General features: G+C 53.0%; 1 protein-coding gene across 2 annotated transcripts; it reads right to left on the bottom strand.

Annotated features, from left to right (window-relative positions):
• Positions 1–272: 272 nt before the first annotated feature.
• Positions 273–8,148, bottom strand: SERPINE1 (serpin family E member 1). 2 transcript variants are annotated; one of them, XM_072837311.1, is made up of 9 exons: positions 7,723–8,148; positions 6,624–6,895; positions 5,740–5,973; positions 4,990–5,184; positions 4,197–4,395; positions 3,135–3,235; positions 2,931–3,017; positions 2,314–2,397; positions 273–1,975 (listed from the first exon to the last, which is right to left on the bottom strand). In XM_072837311.1, the coding sequence occupies exons 2-9, from the start codon at positions 6,892–6,894 to the stop codon at positions 1,938–1,940; spliced, it is 1,209 nt and encodes a 402-aa protein (XP_072693412.1). In that variant the 5' UTR covers position 6,895; positions 7,723–8,148; the 3' UTR covers positions 273–1,937. The 2 variants fall into 2 exon arrangements, with proteins under 2 accessions (XP_072693412.1, XP_072693413.1); XM_072837312.1 differs by having other exon boundaries at positions 6,624–6,932; positions 7,723–7,862.
• Between the last annotated feature and the right edge of the window lie 14,944 nt (positions 8,149–23,092).

The following is a 23,092-nucleotide window of genomic DNA, read 5'->3' as shown; positions in this document are numbered from 1 at the left end:
ACAGTGTGCACAAACAGGCGTCAGGGCAGGTGGAAGGTGTTTGGGGGACCCAAGGGGAGAACTACACCCTACACAACATGTCCCCTGGACCTTCTTGCAGAGGCCCAGTGGCCAGCCCTGTGAACTTGCCCGTGGCGGGTCTTCATGCCTTGGGTTTGTGGGTACATGTTTCACAAAGATTCCCCTTTACTGGAGACGTCTATGAGCTGATGGGGTTCTGATTTTGTACTGTGCGAAATGTGGACAGTAAAGACAAGGGACTCTCTGGAAGATATTTTTATTTATTTTATTATTTTTAAATAATATTTTACTTGTTTATATATCAAAAGTGAAAAAGCATATGATTCAACACAACTTCAAGAATGTTGGACCCCACATTTTGGGTATCCCTATGGGTACTATGTGTGGCTGTTACTGTCCAGTGCATTATGAGAAACAAACGAACAAATATTTTTTTCACTGAAAAGCATGGGGAGGGGGGCATTATTAGGGTCCTATTTGGATTACATTCATTCATTCGACATCTATGTGTAATTCTTCAATAAATCGGTCTTTATGCCATGCCCCCTAGCTTGTTGGCGTTCAGAAGGATTATCTAGCTAGGGTAGTTAAGTCGGAACTCATGGTCTCTCTCATTTTCCTCTCTTTCTCAGTCTCTCTCCCCCTCTCTCACGTGTCCACTGCTCGCACACAGCAGCCGGAAATGACACATCCAAGTGAGTCACCAATGCGGCTGTGAATCACCCTGTAATTGGGGAAAGTTCTGTCCTGCTAGGTCGCGCAGCCCCTTGCTCTCCTGTTCCTAAATATATTGGAAAATTTTGAAACCACTGTGTCCTCGCTGTAATCTCCCTGACCCACCACATCCTTTTGGTCCCTAAAGTTAAATAATCTTGGTGGGGGTCTTAGCCATCCAGTGGAAGAGCAAGGAAGAGACAGGAGCCATGGGGCTCGGGAAGCCACAAGGTGGCAGTGTGGGCCCCACTACGCTGGCGGCCCAGAGGGGTAGCCAGTCTAGTGGCCAGACCCTGAGACGCAAGATGCAGACCACCAAGGAACAGTACAAGCAAATTCATATAATACGTTTTTCTTGGTAGCCCTCTTTCTCTCTAACAAGCACACAAGGACAAGGATGTGATAAATACTCAAGCACACCCTTGGCATCCCACCTTCCCCATCAGGAGATTAGAGCCAAAAACCAGGAACACACCTTACTTTTCTTCCTCCATTCCTACAAAATAAAGTTAGTGGGAAGCAGAAACCTGCTCCTATGAGTAAACAAGTCACCTACACTCCAAAATAATATATGCACACTGTTTCTGGGGAGGGAGACGACCAGGTCAGGGTGCATCTCTGCACCAGCGGGGGCAGGTGCGTTGCCAGTCTGCAGGACCTCTTGAGCCGGGGCAGTGCAGACCTCGAAAGGAAAGGGTGCCTCTTCCACTGGCCTTCTTTGGCTTGCCGCCAGCCTCCTCAGCAGTGGCAGACAGTGCAAAAGTGGCAGCAACGTGACCGGAACGCAAATAGTTTCTACCAAGCACACAAAAGCTCCCAGAAGCCTTGTGGTGCCATCCTGCCAGGGTCTCAGTGGGGTCCAAGTCTGAAGACCCGAATGGGCAGAGCAATAGGCAGAAGCAGCTGCACAAGTGGTTGTATGAGTTTTATGGTCTGGCGTGGAGACCCAGCTGAGCTCCGGAGGTCTCTCCTGGGGGCTCCACAGGGAGGTTTATGGCAAAGTCCTCTTCCCTGCTCCTGGGAGAGGCTGAGGTCTGGGAGGCAGATTCAGAAGATTTACCTTTTTTTTTTTTTCCTTTAAAAGGCAAATGCCTTCTTTTTCTCCAGAAAAATTAATTAAAATAAAAAATGTTCTCTTTGTTGCTCCTTCTTCTCGGATACATCTCCAGTGTTGTCCCAGATGAAGGCTGCTCTTCTCATGGTCAGGGTTCCATCACTTGGCCCATGAAAAGGACTGTTCCTGAGGATGGAAGAATCATGAGAGATGAGAGTGGGAAGAAATAGCACGGCTCACCCAGCCCCATGTTTATGGATGAGCTGAGATGTGAGAGCTTGAGTGGGCTGTTGGGAGTCACAGCTGCTGTAGTGATTAAGCTAGGGCTGGGGTCCTGGCACGGTGCTCTGTTTGTGACAGAGCATCATCCTTGAATGGAAGAGGTGGAGCAGAGTTAAGGATTCTCTGTCTGGAGTTCTCTTGGGGTCAGGGGAGGTAGTGTCTACACTGGTGTCTAGACTGGTGCCTGAGGCGAGAAGACAGGGCCAAGGAGGGGACAGTGGAGCATTGCAGCCCCGGCTCACCTGTGGGGTTGTGCCGCACCACAAAAAGGAAGGGTCTGTCCATGATGATCTCCTCCGGGGCCATTCGGGCTGAGACGATAATGGCTAAGAGAGAAGGAACAATGATCTAGAACAGAGGGACCGGGCCCTGGTGCCTGGGTCGATCATGAGAGATCTACTGACATCAGCTTTCCGATGGCAGCTCTGGAGGTCGCTAGGAAGCTTGGTGGTTCTCCTGACCAAGCACCTGAACAGTTGAGGGAAGTCCTCTGAGGCCTGCCTTCCTCCAGGAATTTTGTACAGACCTACCCGCTCTTCACAAATAGCCATTTATGTAAACCCTTCTAGAGCGTCTCAGGGTAAGTAAGCTTCTTAAGCTGACTAGCCACTGTGAGGAGTCAGGCTTCCTTTGGAGGGGCCTTTTCACCTTGAGGGGACCTCAGGAGCCATCGAGTGAGGGGCCGGGCTCCCAGGCCTAGTGGGCCCACCTTCTAGGCTAAGAGACACTGGTGGGGTCAGGGTGCTGCCCTCGGCACAGAGGGGAGAGGCCGGTAAAGCAGAGCCGCGGGAGTCATCCCAGATGTGGGCCCCTCCTGGAAGTCCTGGACTGAGACTGAGAACACCTGAGCCAGACTCACCAGTAGAGGAGGACGCCACTGTGCCACTCTCATTCACTTCAATCTTTACTTTTTGCAGCGCCCGCGACACATACAGCACCTCTTGATCTGAAACAGGAGTGGATCCGAGGGTAGATCAGCTGGGGTTCTCGGAGACACACTCCTTTGGTTTCTCAGGGGCCCCACAGTCCACCAGTGTAGGAAAGTGAAAGAAAAATCTCTTACTTGAAAGACTTGAGAAGTCCGCCAGGTTTGGCCTAAACATGTCGGTCATGCCCAAATTCTCCAGCGGCCTCCGCAGGTTGACTTCGGTCTCCAGGGAGAACCTGTGAACAGGAGCAGGAAAGGCTCTAGCTCAGGCCATCGCCCAGCCGCCTCGCCTCCCCCAGTCCCTGACCACATATCCCCCTCCCAGCTGGCTGGTAGCCCACAGGGTGAGGACTGATGTGAAAGTGGAGGAGGGGGGTTAGTTGTTTCAAATCTGTGTAAGGTCTAATATAAATGAACATTCTCTGTCATCTCCCTGCCCCCTGGAACCTGGTCTCTAGATCATGTTTCTGGGAGCTGAATCTGAAAATGACTCCAGCAGAGAAGCTTTGGGCTCCCTCTGCTTCCCATCATCTGGGCTCTTATGACCTCGGGTTTCGCTTTCTAGGGATCTAAGGATGGGTGTTGGGGGGGAGGGGAGTGCAAGAGTACAGGCTCACCAACTAAATTCTCTTTCCCCAAGCCTGGCATTACAGCATCGGGAAATTTGGGGTAAGTGTGGTGGGAGGCTTCCCTATAATTCTGGAATGCCCCAGCCTCAGCCTTCTCCACCCTCTGTGCTTCTGCAGAAGGATTTTTAAAATCTACTTTGTTGGAAGCCAGCTAGAAACTGCTCGGGCTCCTTTTGTCTTCATTGTTTGGATGTTGACTTGAGCAGATGGGGGTGGGAGGGGGTCTTTCCAAGGGCTATCTATCCCCCCACCTCCATCATTTCTCTGGCTCTTCCTTTGGCTGGCTCTTGCCAGGTAGTCTGAGGGTGGTGAGTGTTGGGGCATGGTCTAGCGAAACTCCCCGCTGCCCTCCAGTGGAAGCAGGAGGAGGGATGATGAGAGGAATCTTAATCAAACCCAGGCTGGAGTGTTTCCCATCAGCTTCCCACACATGTTCCTGTTCTGCAAATGTCACATTTGGGAAACTCAACCTAGGGGTGGTCCTTTCAGGGAAGCCTGGGAGAGGGGAGGAGATGGATAGAGGCAATTAGGGCATTGGCAGGTGTGGCAAGAGCAAGGGGTGGCTTACTTAGGCAGAACCAGGAGGCGGAGCTGCCTGGTCATATTCCCTTTCCACTGGCTGATGAGCTGGGCATCCAGGATGTTGGTGAGGGCAGAGAGAGGCACCTCTTTTTCATAGGGAGCGGCGATGAACATGCTGAGAGTGTCCCCATGGTAGGGCAATTCCAGGATGTCATAGTAATGGCCGCTGGGGGTAGAAAACTCGGCTGCGAAGACACCAGATTGGCATCCTGAAAATGGCTTCAGCTCTCTTTAGTTTGCACCCACCAATGAGTTTCCAACTAATTCTGTCTCCTCCACTCTTTCTGGAAGCCAACTTTGTACCCTGGTTTGCAGGCTCCCCTAGTCAGTGGTTTTATCCCTATTTCCCTTCTCTTCTGCCAATTCAGTGTCTCCTGGTTACTCTGTCTCCTCTTGGCCTTCTCTGCCTTTATTTCCCCGCCCTCATACGCAGCCAGGAATTCATTCTGATTCTTTTCTCTTCATCTCAATTTCCACACTAGCCTTCCCCCGCCCCCCAGCTGCACTTGTGAGGCCCCCATATTTACACTAGAAACACTTGGGGACCAGAGACAGAGGTCATCTGGCCATATGTAGGCTGGAGGGACTTTCTGGATGTCAGCTTTGGCTTGCATGAGATGAAGCTACTTTCTGCTGCTCCTGTCATCCCAGTAGCTCCTGCCTGGGGAGGCTCTGGCAAAGCTGGGCTACATTCAAAGGTTTCTCCTCCCTGAGAGGGGAATACCCGAGGGGATGGGGTGCAGTAGTTGTGGGACTTTTGGAAGAAGTCTTGAACTTACTGTAGTTGAACTTGTTGGTCTGAGCCATCATGGGCACAGAGACAGTGCTACCGTCAGATTTGTGGAAGAGGCGGTGGTGGGTGCCTGACTCCGGGAAGGGCGTCTTCCACTGGCCGTTGAAGTAGAGGGCATTTACCAGCATCAGACGCGTCAGCTGGTCCACGGCCCCTCTGCCCAGTAAGTTGCCAATCATGCCTATGAGAAAGCCAGGTGAGCTGGGGGGTAAAGGGGCTAGATATTTTTTAATCCTTTTAGATGGTTCCCTTCAGTCCTCAGATTGGATGTGTGTCTTTGAGGGGATCCAGTCAGGAGGCAGACTGGGGGTATAAGTGAGCCAGTCTAGCTGTGTTCAACTCGTTAAATCTTTCTAGGAGGAGTCTCGGGAAGATTCCCACTCAGCACATGCTCTGGCCCTGGGATCCTGACTGGGATCAGACACAGAGACTTAAATCTTCCCTTACTTTGAGTTTTCCCTGCCTTTGCTCCCTAAGCTGCAGTCTGGAAGAGCTGTGTACGTTTCTCACAGCTGTACCATTCTTATGACATCTCACAGCACTTTCTAGGGCTGCCCTTAGAGATAGTTTGCGAGAGGGCCTACTTATGAACACAAAGATGCTCTGATTCTTAAAGCACCTGACCTATCTACAGAGGAGAGCATGCTGACAGGGAGAGATTGGCATACCAGGGATTTGTTTCCAGATCCTTCCTCAGTAGGCCCCTGGGACTGGCTTCTTCTCCCTGCCTGCTCACCTTTTGTGTGTCTCTTCACCCAGTCGTTGACGATGAACCTGGCTCTCTCCACCTCTGAAAAGTCCACCTGTTTGACTGTGGTCCGGAACAGCCTGAAGAAGTGGGGCATGAAGCCGTGAACCAGCTTCAGATCCCGCTGGACGAAGATGGCATCGGCAGTGCTGATCTCATCCTTGTTCCACGGCCCCATGAGCTCCTTATATAGTTGGCGGAGGGCAGGGGCCATGCCCTTCTCTGTGCCCAGGGCAGAAAGGACACATTAGCTTATGTTGAGCTCAGGGCCCCCAGTTGGGCCAACTTCCCCTATGAGAGGCCCAATCCTGCCCCTATGGGATGGGGCTCATCTGTTCCCCTCCCCTGAGGGGGTCCCTAGAGAGAGATTTCCTTCCAAACCTTAATCTTTTCTGCATCTCCCTCTTTTCCTCCAAAATCTCAGGTCCTAACCCTTTGATGGGTTAGAATATTTTTTCTCTGCTTTTAAGTTATGAGCCCTAAATTTTTTCTTATCAGAATAATAGCAATGAGAAGTACTTCACATGCATAATTCTATTTAAGCATTACAGCACCTGTGTGTGGTAGGTAATTTTATTGTCCCCATTTTGCAGATGACAAAACGGGTTCAGGTGCATTAAGGTCCCGCAGTTAATAAGTGGACAATAAAGACAGATCTGCTTTACATCACATCCCCAGGCCTGTACACTTCATGACTGACGACAGTATGACATGCAGGGTATGCTGGAAAGGTGGGCGGTCCCTATGACATGCCACCACAGGAGCTGGCTCAGTTCAGTTGGCCTTCCCTCTGCTTCTGGTTGGTTATGCCCCTGTCCCGAGAAGATGGGATGAGTGCCTGCCCTCCCTCCCCACTCTGACTTATTTCTCACCATCAATCTGGAATTGCATGGCCTCTTGGATCTGCCGACAAGTCTCTCCTGCTGTTGTCAGCTGCAACATGGCCAGGACTGAGGCCACCCCATAGGGAGAGAAAACCATGTTGCGGTCCTTGGAGGCCCGTGCCACCTCCTGAAACACCTTCACTCCGAAGTCTGTGGCCAGTCCTGCTGCCCGAGTTTGGTAGGAATAGGAGGCTGATGCTTCACCAAAGACAAGGGCCAGGCCCAGGGCAAGGCAGGCAAAGACTGGAGACATCTGCATCCTAGAGCAAGCAGGAAAGGATCCAGTGGGGGAAAGTTCTGGAAGACCGAAGAATGGGGAGGGGAGATGGCCCCTCAGCCATGGCTGTTTGCCATGGGCAGGTGATAAGTGAACAGGAGGGCAAGTCCTTAATAAACATCGAAGAGCGCTGATTCTGAGCCTTTCCCCTCCGTCTCAGCCCCAGGGAGTCTTAGGTGCGGTTCTACCTGCAGAACTCTCCCAAACCCCTGGCAGTTCCCTGCAGTGTCTCTCCCTTCTCTCCTAGGGGGCCCAAAAGGCTAAATTATAACAAGACCGTTGACTTGCATAATGCTGTTAATTCTCTCTCTTTTTTTTAATAAATATTTTATTTATTTATTTGACAGAGAGAGAGAGAGAGAGAGCACAGCAGGGGGAGGGGCAGAGGGAGAAGCAGACTCCCCACTGAGCAGGGAACCCGATGAGGGGCGCTCAATCCCAGGACCTTGAGATCAGGACCTGAGCCAAAGGTAGAAGCTTAACTGACTGAGCCACCCAGGTGCCCCAGTGCTGTTAATTCCCTTCTAATGCTTTCACAACCATGAACTCATTCAAGTTGGCAGGCATGAAAAGCCCCTTTCCAGAGGTGGATGGAGTGTCCTGATGGACAAGGATGGAGGCCCCAGGCCCTTGTTTCTGGGTGGTGGGATTGTTGTGGGGCCTGGCCCCCTTCCATGAACTCAGGGCTGCAGGTCTCCAGCAGGGAGAGAGAAGTTAAAATGGGGATCATGGACGGAGGACATTTCACGGAGGGGTGTTCTTTTGCCTTAACCCGAGGGAGGGCCACAGAGGGTTTTCTTTTTTTCTTACCTGAAGTTCTCAAAGGTGCCTTGTGACTGGCGGTCTGTCCTGCTGCTGCTGACTGTGGCAGTTCTGTTTCCCAGAGGGGGTGTGGCTCTCTTGACAGTCCTCTCAGCCCCAAAGCCAGCCGCAGCTGTGTTCCTAGGGAGCCTGCTACCTCCCTTTATACAAAAGTGAGCAGGAAATAGATGAACTCATGGTTCAGCTCCACCCACTTTCTGGCTCTGGAAGCCTGGCCAGGCCCCCTCTGCACCTCCCTCTGCCAAACTTGCTGAGACATGTGTGCGTGCTGCTCTGTGTGTGTACATGTGTGAGAGGGGTCAGGAACAATTGAGCAAACCCTGCTTGCCTTGGTCCAAGGGCCTCCCTGGACTTGCTACCCTCTCTTTTTGGATGATCTCCCAACTTGAGCCCTGGCAGTGCCAGATGGCCCCCAACACCCCGTGCTGGGGATTACCTTCCCCAGTGCTCAGCTGAGGAGAAACAGTGTACACCTCTTCCTTTTCTTTGGGAGAAATGGGTTGCCACATAGTGACCAAAGAAGCTGTGAATTTTTATCCAGTCTGTATGAGCCGGCCAGCCTAGAAGAAACACCCCTCCCTCCTCCTGGCCTCATCCCAGCAGCCAGAGGGCATGGAGCGTGCCATGTGATTGTCTGGGTTTTGACTGTCTAGGACATGAGCACACAGAGGACTCCTTTCCATTTTTTCCCTCTTCCCTGCTGAGTGCCGCCAGCCCGTCGATGATACACAGCTGACTCTCCCACGTGTCCAGACTCTCGTGGCGCCCCCAGGGCTCTCTTTTGTGCCAACAGCTGTGTTTGGAGGGGTTTTGAGTGTGCTGGGTGGGGTGATGGGGGATGAAAGGGACCAGGGGTTAACGGGGTGAAGCCCTGGCAAGGAATGTGCTTCATTTCTAGTAGCTGTGAGCAGCTCCTGGGGAGAGAATTACACCTTTTATCCTTCCCTCGAGACGCAGACACCCCTAGGGCTGGAACAGCGGGTGAGAGAGTGGATCTGTGGCGGGTTTGTGGGGTGTGCCTCTAGGACATGGGGCTTGGAGGTGGAGGAGTGACTGAATGATTCTAAAGAGAGTGGGAATTGGCCAGAGGCTGGTGTGTGGGACTGGGGCCTTGGCGGAGTCAGGCCACATGCCCAGGCTGTCAGGGGCAGAGGGGTGGCTGGGTGGGGAGATGATGCCTTTGACCTGCCGGTCCACACACTGTCTTGCTTTGTGCAGGTGGTGGGGTTCAGTTGGGAGTATCCACAGAGACAGCCGATAGCAGAATCACAGGAAGTTTAAGTGGGTGGAAGCATCGGGATATTTGTTTTGGATTTTTTCAGTAAGCAGATGCCAAGGGCAACCACAGCTGGACAGCTTTTCCCACTTTTACTCTGCCTCCACCTCCGTTTGTTTTCTCCGTTGCCCCTGGGAGTCAGGTGGGGATGGGGTGGCAGGGAAAGCAGGACAAACCTCGGTTGGAAAGTTAGGATCACCCACCAGTACAGGACCGTTCCCATGTAACTTCTTGTTTATGTCCTTTTCCTGTGCTGGTCTGGCTTGGAGTCCCTGAGAGAGTGGTTAAGCATGAGGAGGTGGTTACCCCTGACCTCTCTCAAGGGGAGAAGACAGAAGTGCAGCCCTCAACCCATCCCCTACCCTCGGAAATGCTCCCAGTGCCCTGCCCTCCACCTGGGGGCTTGAGTGGGACGGGGATGTGGTTGTCAGGGTCAGAAGTGTGAAGCCCCAAGCTAGAAGAGCAATGGGTGGAGAGGTGGCTGGAAGGGGGTCCCTGGAGGCACCCCACTGCCCATCCTCTCCAGCCACTTCAGCGGAGCATCCTTCCTTTCTTCCAATGGCCATAGCAGGGGCTGTTGTCCCTCGTCCTGCCAACCTTAGCTGTTAAAGCCCCTGCTGTGCAGAGTCTGGGTCCTGCCAGGGCAGTGACCAGTACCATCCCTACTCCTGGACCTGATGGATGATCCTGATGCCATTCCAGAAAAGACACTCTGTTCCCAGGCATGGAAGGGAGCAACTCTATGTCCTGCTGGGCCAAGCAGCAACATGATTTACGTTGGAAACACAAAGGGCTGACTTGATAAAGAGTTTTTCCCAAACTGGAGGGAACTCATGGGTACCTGGTGGGTGTGAATTAGAAACAGAGGCAAGGCCCAATGTAACTGGGTCCCATGCTGGAGTTTCTGACTCTTCCTTTGACTCTCCGAAGAGCTACGGCCGCTAGATGATCTAAACCCATACTTGACCGCGGTCCCCGTCACTCCTCTGGGCAGGAAGGCCTTGCTTCCACCCTGTCTGGCCTCTGGAGATCGTCCACACATCACGGTGCAGCCCGATCGCCCGCTGCCCCCCGGAGGACTTCCACACAACCCACTTCTCAGAATCCATCCTGACTCAAGGGGCCATCTGTTTCCCTCCTTTTCCTGAAGCCCAAGCCGCATCACCTAGCTCAAGCTGTGGCTCCTTTGTAAGGGGACAAACAGAAAGAGAAAAGTCCCTGCTTTTGAAACTGCTCCATCTCTGATTCCCAGAGGGTCAGAGATAAGAGGGTGAATTACAAGAGTATGGATTTTCTGGGGAAGTTTCAGTTCCAGCCAATTGGGAAAGATGTTGCCAGCTGTCTGTCCACCAGCAGGTGGTTCATGATTAGACCAGACTCACACTTTCCATGACTGGCCCCTACCCCACGCCCACAGGCCCCAGCAGCCCTGGTTCGCTTCAGGCCTCAGGGCAGCGGGTCTTCCCCAGCAAACCCTTCACCTCCTGCCTTCTGGCTGCCCTCTGGCCAGCTCTCCTCTCTTCCCCTTTGCTTGTGCTTTGCTCTCCCAACACCACCGCCCACTGGCTTTTTCACTTTCCCTTTCTCTCTCTCTCGGGGACTCCCTCTTAGTGACTTTCCTGTCCAACCCTTGGTCAACGGGTGTACACCCCTAGCCTCGGTCTCATCCATGGGAGATCTCTCCCACTTTCCCTCTCTCCCTTCCGCTCTCTGACTCAGTCCCCCTCTCGGGCTTCTCCTCTTGCAGAAGCCCTTTTACAGTCAAATGCTCTGCTCCAAGTCTCCCTGTGGGGAGGAAAGCGCTGCCCCCTATCCCTTACACAGGCTCCCTGGAATGTTGGAGCCTATCTCCTCATTCCTGGTGATTTCACTGGGAGAGCCGGGGGTGGGAGCAGGACAGGGTCCTACTAACTCACAGCACTATTTCTGGCCTGGTTGTCCTCCAAACAACACAATACTAAAAATAGCCTGTGTTTGGGCTGCCTGGCTCTGTCCCTCTCTCAAGAATGAGCTGGAGTGAGTGCCCTGTCTCCTTGGCTCCCGTCATTTAAGATCATGACCCTGGGACCCCGATGGACACAGGCCACCTTGGCTTGTCCAGGGTCCCTCCTCACACTGGTGCCATGCTGGATGTTCTCTCCTCTGCCTCCATGACCCCCTCTCCCTTCTCTGGCCACTGCTAGCCGTCTTTCCTTAAACTCCTACCAACCTGCGGCCTGAAGAAGGCAGAGGGGCAGCCCCCAGTTCATTTCCTACCCCAGCCCTGCTTGTCCAAGGCTGCTTTTTCCCCCCTACAATTGTAGCCTAGCATTTCAGAGCAGGGGAGCACCTGAGAACCATTTAGTTCCAAGGGGGAGAAGAGCAGTCACTGCAGCAGGCAGACCCATGTGGCCACAGATCTGACATCTTTGCTGGTTATGTGTCTTGAGGCAAAACTTAACCGTCGGTACCTTAGTTTTCTTGTCTGTAGACAGGTCTGTAGATGACAACTTACAGAGAGGTTGACAATGATGCCCACCTTTCGAGGTTGTTGGGATCCAATGAAATCCTGTCTGCGAGTGCATGGCATGTTCTAGGCTCTCACTAAGTGGCAGCCACTCTTGGCTGGCCAGCACAGGAACCCAGAGGGCTCGAGCTGTTAATTTTGATACACGTAGATGTTCTTGTTCACTTCCTCTGACCCAAGGGCGGTTGTTGGCATCAAATGCCCGGAGCCTGGGGCACTGGTTACCTGAGAATGGCTGCCAGCCCGTCTCGTCCACTCCGGGCCAGATCTTTACACTTCTGCACCCCTAGGCCTGATGGACTCCCCCTGGCTGATTTTACAGAGTTTAGATCTTAGGAACAGATTGCTCTCTCGACTGTGGAATCACGTGTGGACCTCACTGACATTCCTGACATTTGACACTTGTCCTGATCACTCGAGCGTGCCCTGTAGGAAGGGAGTTTGTTTTAGTAACATAAAAACCAAACTGAGCTTGATCTACTCTTCTAGTCCTGGCCCTCTTGACCCCTTCTCTGCCACCCACGTCCCCTATCTCTTGTGGAGTCCCCCTATGCTTCACCCGTTGCACACACTTCCCCTGTCTCACAGTCACGTCTGAACTTATCACATTTGCTGAGCTGTTGCCATGTCTCATGTGTGTTTATGTCCTGGGGAGCATGAGGGGCAGTATCCCCTTGGGGGCTCTCTCCTAATGTCACTATTCAATGAGCACCAAGACCCCCACGCCCCCAGGTAGGGGAAAAGAGGCAGAGGGAATGAATGGGGCTCAGTGGGGCCACAAGGGGAAGTCTGATGATCAGGGAACGGTGGGGTGTGCAATTTTTGGAGTAGCTGTGACCACAGTCTGCTGGTGTCAGCCAGAACAAGGCAGCACAAGCCTGTGGGGCACCCCAGGGATACCCCAGGGCCCCCTTCCATTTCTCTTTACTCACGTATGTGGATTGTCCAACTCTGATTCACTTCTTTCATCTTTACCAGAACTTGTTCCTCGTTCTCTAAATTCCTGAAACTCCCTTTGTAACTTTCTCTAGACACATCCTGTTTTATTTTACTGTGGCTGTTGTGTGAATCTTGGCTTCTCTAAGACAGCCCAATATTTATTGATGGTGAATGCTTGCTGGTGTGATTTATTTTTTTAAAGATTTTATTTATTTAAGATTTTATTTATTTATTCATGAGAGACAGAGAGAGAGAGAGAGAGAGAGAGAGAGAGAGAGGCAGAGACATAGAGGGAGAAGCAGGCTACATGCAGGGAGCCCGATGTGGGACTCGATCCCTGAACTCCAGGATCATGCCCTAGGCTGAAAGCAGAGCTTAGCCACTGAGCCATCCAGGCGTCCCTATTTATTTATTTGAGAAAGAAAGAGTCAGCGAGAATGAGAGAGAGCATGAGCGAGGGGAGCAGCAGAGGGAAAGGGCGAAGCAGGTTTCCTGATGAGCAGGGAGCCCGATGTGGGGCTCCATCCCAGGACCCTGGGATCATGACCTGAGCTGAAGGCAGATGCTTAACAAATGGAGCCACCCAGGTGGCCTGTTGGTGTGATTTAGAGGAATATACACACACCTTTCCCTCCCCGAAGAAACGTACACACTTCCTGGGGCAGAAGACTAATATTCTCGTGATAATTAGATTAAAGCATAAAACCATCTGTGTGCCAGGTTGTGAGCCAGGCTGTCAGGGCGCAGGCTCGAATGTGGGGGGAAGGCTCCCTAGAGGCAGAGGGACTGGTGCTGGGTTATGAGGGAAAGGCAGTGTGGTCTTGGAAGAGAAGCAGGGAGGTCTGTATGGATGGGGTGGGCCCAGGAGGCACAGAGCCGCTTTGGGAAAGGGAAGAAAATGTGTCCATCCTCCTCTCTCCACGCCTTCATCTCCAGGGAGCAATTTTTTCTCTTCTGCCTGAGGCTTCTTGTCTCCTGCTCTCTCTAGGAGGCTCCCTACTGTTGCAGGCCTCTGCTCTTTCTGTACCCGCCTTCTAGCTCCTTGAAATAGATGTTCTCATTCTAGTCTGGTTCCTGGCTCTGGACACCACTATTTTACTGAACAAATGCCCAGAGAGACAGTGACCCTGGGTCAGTGGGGGATCTGTGGGTGGCAGAGGTGCCGGGGATGGAGCAGCCTGGGTGACGTAGCACAGATGGAATTTGCCACTGGAGAGTCAGGGGCCTCTCGAGTCACTGATCATTCCTTCTCCCTCACTTCCTTGCCATATGGAAGCAGGCTCTCTCGGCATGTCTTTCCATCTGAGTCACCCTGGGCTACTTGGTGAGCAGCTGGCTCCCTGAGCAATAATGCATTAGGGCTTCTGGCATGCTTGGATATACAAGGGCCCAGAAGCCTTCCCATAACCTTCCCAGGATTTGCAACAGGGTCAGGGAGGATGAGTGCAGTGTGCTCACTTCCAACACAGGATTCCCTGATGGTCATCAGGGCAACCAGACAGTCCTGGCTCTGGTTATCACTCTTCCTCCTAGGGCCTCCATCTCCCTAAGATGGACACCGAGGCTCGGAAAGAGATGCTGTCTCTCTCTACAGAAGGTATCGACTCTTGATCTCAGCTCAGGTCTTGATCTCAGGGTCATGAGTTTGAGCCCTGCATTGGGCTCAAAAAACAAACAGAAAAAATGTGTATTCTTAATTTTTCTTTCTCTTTCTCTCTTGTGTCCTCTCTTGGGCCCTTTGATTCCCAAGGGGAGACTGGGACTCCTGTGTTACAGGGGGTCAGCTAATCAGGCCCTCAGGTAAGGAACCCCAGCAGCTCAGCAAGTGTGACTGGACAAGCCCACCACTGGGCAAGGAGGGTCCACCAAGGGGTCAGGCCCATGTTTGGCTCTGGCAGGAGAGGACCAGGTTTCCTATGAGTGTCTGATGAAAGCACTGTCACCATGTTAAGAACGTGGATCTGAAGCAGGTGCTCAAGGTTGGCAGCGCCTGCTGTCCCTCCTCATCCAGGACCCAGAATTAGAATATGCCCTCCTCCTGGGTCCTTTATCTGGGGAGCCTTGCTGTGCATCCCCCCTCCCAAGTGTGTCAGGAAGTAGCAGGACTGGGGGTAAAGGCCAATGCAGGCAGAATGAGTAACCTATTCACATTGTAGCTCTGTCTTGGGGTTGGGGGTGCTGGGGGAAGGAGCCATGGCTGTGGGGGTGAGGGGGGCCAAGGTGGCAAGGTGAAGTGGTTCGGGCTTGACAAGGGCTCCGGGGCTGGCAGAGAGACTGACCTGGGGTGCATTTAACACCCCAGGAATCGGACCTGGGCTCTTCCCTGGAGCCGCCTTATGGGCCAGAGTCTAGGGCAGGAAAGAGGAGGCATGAGTTACCCCTACCCATATCTGCCCCTTCTCCTGACCTTGTGCAACCCCACAGGAAGTGCTGTGGGCAGGGGAGTTGGCACAGGTTGGGCAGTCTTGCCTATCACCTCCACCTTCCACCCCCTGCCCTGTGGCCTTAGCCTTGGCCTGTTGATTCGGTCCCCTTGACTTCCTTAGAGCCGGGAGGTCTTGCACCAATGTAAGGAGAAACCGATTGGGGATTTCAAAGTCCCACATTGTTGGGGAGCGGAGGGGGGGCATCTGTGTGAAACCTCCTCATGTATCCACCCCATGCTCCTTGGGTTCACACTGCCCACCGCAAGGGAGGGCTCGCCCACCCACAGTGGACACGCCACCCACAGTGGACATACCGCAGGCCCCACAGTAGAGGCCCAAGACCCTGACCAAGGAGGAATGTCAACTTCCCACTTCCTGCTAACCCCTTTGCTGTTCTCGACCCCTGTCCTCGCCATGAATGATTGAGGTCCTGGCCAGTGGCCAGCACTGTCTGGACAGGAGGAAACCAGGATGTGAGGACTGGCGGTGGTGGCAGCAGGAGTAGTAACACAGAACACTGAGTCCTCAAGAGCAAAATTCCACCGGAAAGAAAACAATACATGGGAGACAGAGTCACACTCCAGAGAACAAGGGGGCAAGGAAAGGGACAGGGCCTTCCTGCCCTGAGCAGGTAAACAACTTCCAGTCTGGGGAAGCCCCAACATGAACTGTCTTCCAGGTATGGATGCTGGCGTAGAAAGCTAGAGATCTGGGACCTGCTTTGGGACAACTGGGAGAAATGGTCCCCTGTACCCTTTCTGGCCTTCTAAGGCAGTCATCTGTGGCAGGATGGGTGGAGGGGACAGGATCTCCTGCCAAGGTTAGGAGGATCAAAGGGAGGCCAAAGGCAGAACTGAAGGGGCACTTGGCAGAGAAGCCCAGCTATGTGAAGGCTGGGATAGCCCCAGCCCCAAATGGCCAGTCAGCTGGAAACCAAGTAAGATAACTCTAGGTTCTAGAGCAGGATTTGCGGAGGTCAGAGCCTGTGAGAGCTCCATTTGGGATACAGGAGGCCAGGCCAGGTCCCCCACTGTGTGCAGGGCCAGAGGGCGAGGTTCCTTCCTCTTTCAGAGCCTAGAAGAAGCTTCTATCTGGAAGAGCCAGAAAGAGACAACCCAAGAGGGCCACAGAGCCCCCGAGATGCATCCCAACTTCCCATGCTGGTGAGGCTGAGTGTCTGAAAACTCAGACAGGTGGATTTGTGGCTGTCCCTTTTGATCTATTCAGGTAGTTTCTGATCTGCAGTTCCATTCATTCCGAGGATGCTGGGGTCTGCATGCCTTTTCTTTAGAGTTTCAGGGACAGAGGAGACTCACAGGAGAGTTGGATCTCTTACTCAAGATCACTCAGCTAATGAGAAGAACTGGCTCCAGCACCCCCAGCTCTTAACTAGCCTCCCTTCTTTTTTTCATTGCCTTGGCTACCCCTGCATACCTGTTGCCCTCACCCCCAACCCCTGACCCAGGATAGGCCCAGGTTCCTCCCTCACTATGCCCCAGGGTTCCCCTTCCCACCCCTGACTTCTTCCTGCCCCCCAGAGCAGTTGCTGAGCAAGGAACTGGTTCCAATTCAAGCCACAATGATTTCCCACTCTACCTGGCCACACTTGCTTGGAAATTGTGACATTCTGTGCCTCAGTCCAGTGGCTCTCTGTCCCAGCTTTACCCGAGGCTTACCCAGGAACATTTGAAAGTTCTGAGAGCCAGGCCCACCTCTGATGATTTGAATCTTGAATCAGAATCCTGGGGGTGCTGGTTTGGTTTGGTTTCGGCTTTACTGGCTCCACCCAGAGACTGAGTAAAATCTAAGACCACCCCAGCAAGTGGTGTGCAATTTCAGACCTTTGGGGCCCCCAGTGGCTTTGGGAGGTGGGGACCTCAACACACTAGAAAGAATCTACCTGACAGTCTTCCCCGAGGCCTTGACCTGCGTTGCATGGTGACAGGGAGCCGTAGCCTCTGGAAGGGGCTGTGGAGGGAGACATGCCACCCTGCCCTTTGACCCATCTACTCAGAACTTTCCCGGTCCCAATCACGTTTGTGGGCTGTTTACTCTGTTGACCTCGGACTTCGCGCCCGACTTTGAGATGGGTGGAGCAGGCAGAGAGGAGATGAAAAGCTGGTCCAGGGCATGGAGGGACTGTCTTAACCTTCAGAGCCAGAGAAGCCAGGATGGGCCTCGAGTGCCTTAGAAGAGTGACACACAGAATGCTCAGGAAAGCCCCTGTGAGAGCCAGCCCATGAACTGGATCTGCAAGATGGTCACTATCATAACTGCCATCTGCAAGCTTTGGCGGAGAGCTGCTTTTATTGCCCTTTCTGCCCGTGGAACATGTAAAGGGTCTGGGGCTGGAGACAGGGCTCTGGCCCTGGAAGGACTGAGGGCCCAGTTCTGGAGAAAAAGGCAATTATAAAGACAAGGAGTTCCAAGGAAGAGTGTGCCAAATGCCTCTTGAGTGACACATGAGCCCAGGCATCCAGCCAAGGGATGTCTGTGGCCTGGGGCAGGCAACAAAGGGTCTGGAGACCCGACCTTTGGGACAAGACAGAGGGGCATGGTGGAGAGGATGGGGAGGACGTGTCAGTCTGTGGAAGCAGAGTCGAGTGGGGAGAAGAGTACGGGAAGGAAGAGCACCAAGAGCAGGTCAGGGGATTTGCCCTGGGTGTAGGTGCCTGGTGGAGCCTCCCTGCTCCCTGCCCGTCATGCACCCGCCCTGACCTGCTTTCTTCTTAGTCAGCCCTGGTGCTGGTACTCCTGCCCCTGCAGCTCCAGGTGGTGATGAGGCCCCCGTTATTCACAGCCTGGACCGACAACTGGCTCCCTCAGGCACACTCCCTCTTTCCCAGAGTGCAGCCCAGCCTGCCAACTCACCACCCAATAGGGCTGGCCCCAGACCCAGACGGCTTGTGTGGGTCATGCCAGGGTCGGTAGGAGCTGGGGGTGGGTGTGGGTACCCTGCAGGTGGGGACCTCACCCTCCTCCTGAGCCTTCAGCCCTGCCCTGGCTGGCTCTGTCAAAGGATCAAGTGGTCTAGAGAAGCAGAAGGGCAATTGTCTTATTTCCAAGGTTCCCTTCAGAGGGGACAACAGTGAAATTATAGAGAGACCAACAGGAGAGCTTTGGGGTCGAGGAAATTGAGTGTGGGGGTGCTTTTATTCTGAGCTGACTGCTGCTGACAGGCCCATTCTGCTCTGGATGTATCAAGTAGACCTACACCCTTAGGACAAGCTTGGGGGACCTACATCCTCAAGGGTTTATCCTTTCAGGAAGTGGCATCCCACGCACTCTGTAGCAGTGGCTCACTCAGGGAAATGTGCTGAGGTGGGAGGCAGCCACTGATCCCAGATGGAAAGCCCCCAACTCGGGAACTTCCTGTTGTCACTTCTGCAAACCCCAAGGGACTGTAGGTAAGGGGAAGAGGTGCTGTTGTGTCTGGTACTCTGGGCTGGTTTCCAGGCTGAATCAGGCACAGAGTCAGTGCAGCAGGTGGAAGGCGCAAGGCTGGTCTGGGGCAGAGGCTCCCTGCCCTGCCTCTGTGACAGGGCTTTCCTGCTGGTGGACACTAGCTCTGCGGCTGAGCCTGAGCCGGCACGTGTGTGTGTGTGTGTGTGTGTGTGTGTGTGTGTGTGTGTGTGTGTGGTGTGGTGTGTGTGGCTGGGGTGGCAGTGGGGCTGGAGTGCTGGGCACCTGCTAGGTCTGTGTTCATCGCAGGGCCTCCCTAAGCTTCCTGGGCTTCTCCACAAACCCAACTCCTGTATGGAGAAGATCAGCAGGAACAATGGGTGAAAGAGGGAAAGTAGGAAGGCATTCCTGATGGGGACAGAATGTTCTTCCTTAAGTGTCTCCTCTTCTCTGCCACCTGACTTCCGGTTTTCCCACCCATCTCCCCTGCTGTTCTTATGTAAATCAGCCCATCCCAGAGCCTCCCAAGGGGCCTTGGATCCTACCTTTTCTCCAAAGCCCTTCTAGCTTCCTCCAGGCCACCCTAAGCTATCTCTCCTGTGAACTTGAGCACTCTTGCGATCAGACCCACGTGGTCAGCCACACCACTCAGCACTGGATGGTTGTTCAAGTGTACCACACGTGCTGATTTGTTTTCTATGCCGGGCTGCGTGCCATTTAGAGGTAGGAACTGTCTGGGTGTTCGCTTTCCTCTGTGCCTTCATACCACCCCACGTGGGCAGGACCTCAGGCCTGACAGCCAAGTACCTTGAAGTTAACATTGCCTTCTGAAAATTCAATTAGGAAGAAACACGGTTTAGGAGAGGATATTAGCCCTCTGTAGAAATTACCTAGGAGACTGTCTGTCTGTAAATATCCCAAATTCAATTAAGGAGACCTGGGTGAAATCTCAGAAGGACAGATAAGATTGCAAATGCATTTTAGGGACCTAACCATGTTGTCTTCTGCCTGGGGAAAGATGCCAACAGAGAGGGGAGAGTCCCCCGCCTCATTATGAATGGAGCTTCCAGGAGACCCACCTGGGGTCTGGGTTTTAGGCTGTGCCAGACAGTGAGTGCCCTGTCCTGAAAACCTCAGGGGTCAGGTCGTGGGACTGGGTTGTCCTGAGGTGGTATGGATGCCTCGGCCTATATCATCCAACCATTGAAACCATCCAATGCCCTGGCCTCGTTCCAATCCCATACTCAGCCATTCGATTCTGAAGCCACCCGAAGAGGTGTGTCCAGGTGCCTGGGGATCGTGGCTCTGTCAACAAATTAATAAGTTGGCATTTGGTTGCCAGCCCTAGTCTTTGTGGGTCCAGTTGCTGTCAGTTGACCCTGAGATAGGTTTGTCCATGGTGTGCAAAACGTTAGTAGGGAGCTAGGTGGGGCTGTGATGAAAGTGCACAGTAAAGTCACTTCATTTGGGTGACCTGCCGCTTTCCACAACTGGCCATATCTTCCCTTGACATGTTTGCACTTGCTATTTGCATCAGTCCCTTAGAGGCAGGGCCCAGGAAATGCCTTCTGTATGGTAGACTGACTGATTTGTGCATGGAGTGGGAGGTAAACAGCTCAGCCCGGGTCTCTGTCCCCAGAAGGTGTGGGGAAAAGGCACATGGTCCCAAGGGGTGAGAGGAGGAAGCAATGATGACTTCTTTTTTTTTTTTTTTTGCAATGATGACTTCTGACTGGACATCACCTGTGTGCCAGGCACTGGCTGGTGCATCTACATTCTTCTTTCTTTCTTTCTAATAATGTTTTTTTTTTAATTTTTATTTATTTATGATAGTCACACAGAGAGAGAGAGAGGCAGAGACACAGGCAGAGGGAGAAGCAGGCTCCATGCACTGGGAGCCCGACGTGGGATTCGATCCCGGGTCTCCAGGATCGCGCCCTGGGCCAAAGGCAGGCGTTAAACCGCTGCGCCACCCAGGGTTCCCCCTCTTTCTTCCTTCCTTTCTTTCTTTCTTTCTTTCTTTCTTTCTTTCTTTCTTTCTTTCTTTCTTTCTTTCTTCTTTTCTTTCTTTTGTATATTTTTTTATTGGAGTTCAATTTGCCAACATAACACCCAGTGCTCATCCCGTCAAGTGCCCCCCTCAGTGCCTGTCACCCAGTCACCCCAACCCCCCACCAACCTCCCCTTCCACCACCCCTTGTTTGTTTCCCAGAGTTAGGAGTCTCTCATGTTCTGTCTCCATCACTGATATTTCCCACTCATTTTCTCTCCTTTCCCCTTTATTCCCTTTCGCTATTTTTTATATTCCCCAAATGAATGAGACCATATGTTTGTCCTTCTCCAACTGACTTACTTCACTCAGCATAATACCCTCCGGTTCCATCCACGTCGAAGCAAATGGTAGGTGTTTGTCATTTCTAGTGGCTGAGTAATATTCCCTTGTATATATAGACCACATCTTCTTTATCCATTCATCTTTCGATGGGCACCGAGGCTCCTTCCACACTTTGGCTATTGTGGACATTGCTGCTAGAAACATTGGGGTGCATGTGTCCTGCCGTTTCACTGCACCTGTATCTTTGGGGTAAATCCCCAGCAGGGCAATTGCTGTGTCGTAGGGCAGGTCTATTTTTAACTCTTTGAGGAACCTCCACACAGTTTTCCAGAGTGGCTGCACCAGTTCATATTCCCACCAACAGTGCAAGAGGAAGGTTCCCTTTCTCCACATCCTCTCCAACATTTGTTGTTTCCTGTCTTGTTAATTTTCACCATTCTCACTGGTGTGAGGTGGTATCTCATTGTGGTTTTGATTTCTTCATTTGGGGGCCCCACAGGATATCTCACTCCCTCCATTATACAGACAAGGAAACAGGGTCCAGAGAGGTTAAGAAACCTATGCGGGGTGGGGGGATGCTGATGGCTCAGCTGATTAAGCATCTGCCTTCGGCTCAGGTCATGATCTCCCAGTCCTGGGATTGAGCCCTAAGTCAAGTTGTAGCTGGGCTCCCTGCTCAATGGGGAGTCTGCTTCTCCCTTCCCCTCTGTCCCTCCTTACCCACCCCCATGTTTGCTCGCTTTCACACACACTCTCTCAAATGAATGAATGGGATAAGAAAGAAAGAAAGAAAGAAAGAAAGAAAGAAAGAAAGAAAGAAAGAAAGAAAGGAAGGAAACCTATGCAGGGGTCACTCATTAATGAATGATGGAGCTGGAAAAAAAATGTGGCTCTCCTCATCCTGAATCCCTTTCCTGGAGGAAAGGAAGAGGAACCCCAGAGGGAAGGCATATAACCTTCTGTGGTAGGAGAGGGGGCTGCTGGATAGAGAGGTGGGCAGGGCACGGAGGCACTCCTGGGGGGCTCTGCTCCTTGCCCTGCTCCCCAGCACTTGTCCTGGAGTGGTGGGCAGACTTGGCAGCTGTGGTCCTCGACTGAGGATTAAATGATAGGAAATGAGCTTCAGGGAAATTCCAGTCTTCATTCTTTGATGAGGCGCATGGCGCCCTGCCCGGGAACACCCTACCAACATGCCTCCCCCCACATGTTTACAAGACCACAGAGATACACCCCCTCTCTCATACAAACACCAGCGAGGATGCTTGGGTCCAGCCACATGCAGAAACCCATATGGGAGGTGTGGTACAGCTTCTCCAACATGTGGACTCAGATTCTCCCTGACAACCTCCTATCCGGCTTCCGCCTCCTCTGACGACCCACTTCCAGATGTTGCTTAGACATCCCAGCCTCCTTCCTTTCCTCTCTGGCTGCCTCCCTGAGCCCTTAGATAGAGACAGAGGTGCTATGTCTCCCTGAGCAGGGATGTGTGTGCCCTCAGGGCTCTGCAGGCTTCTCTCCATTCCTGAAGTTCCTGGGCCTCCATTCTTTTCTCCAGAGATCACTTGGGAGCAAGGGGCTGGGCGGAGGCCAGCACCAGCTGTGGCCTGCATGCAGCCAGCTCTCCATCCCTCCCCCGGGGAGGTACTGCCCAGGAGGCCTTCCAGGGAAGCCCACCCCAGTTCCTCCATTCCTTTTGGTTGATGGTTTTCTTTATCACTCTTCCTACCAACTTCCCACATGACTCAGTCCTACCCCCAAAAGATATCTCTTCCTTGAAGCACAGCATCTCCTCAGCTTCCAGAGTCTTCCTGGCGGGAGAACCACAGAGCCTTGGAGGCAGAGAAGGGGACTGGGGGGTAAAGCAGGGGATGACGGACTCAGTTCCCCCTGCCTGGCACTCTGCAGAGCCGCCCGGATGAGGAGACGGTGTCTGGGAGTGCTGGCGCCCTGGCATAGGCAGGGCGTCCCTGTGTTCTAGCTGAGTTCCCAGAAGTAGGAAACCCATAGAAAAGTGATCTGGGAGGGGGGCAGTTCTGCCTTCCTTCAGCTTGGGGCTCAGTCCCGCACATAGTCTGGGGCACAGCAGGAAAGGAGGTGTTAGGGAGTGGGCCACAGAACAGCCCTGCCCCAGCTGTGCAGGGCCCTGGGGACAAGAGCCGGGCCTAGGCTCCCTAGTCCCCTTCTCTGCCCTCAAAGTCTCTGTGGTTCTACCAGGAAAAGTCTGGAAGCTGGAGAGCTGCATTTCAGGGCAGAAATATCTTTTGGGGGTGGAATAGGTTGATGTGGGAAGTCGGTAGGAAGAGTGATAAAGAACAACATCGACCAGAAGGGTTGGATGAGCAGGATGTGGCTTCCCTGGAAGGCCTCGTGAACAGCGCCTCCTGGGGGAGTGATGGAGAGCTGGCCCCAGACAGACCACAGCTGGCCTTGGCCTCTGCCCAGCCCCTTGCCCAGATCCCGGAGATCTTGTTCTC

This window comes from Canis lupus, chromosome 8 (assembly GCF_048164855.1).
Source record: "Canis lupus baileyi chromosome 8, mCanLup2.hap1, whole genome shotgun sequence".
Taxonomy (NCBI): Eukaryota; Metazoa; Chordata; class Mammalia; order Carnivora; family Canidae; genus Canis; species Canis lupus.
Note: the sequence above shows the minus strand (reverse complement) of the source record. Positions and strands in the feature narration are given on the sequence as shown.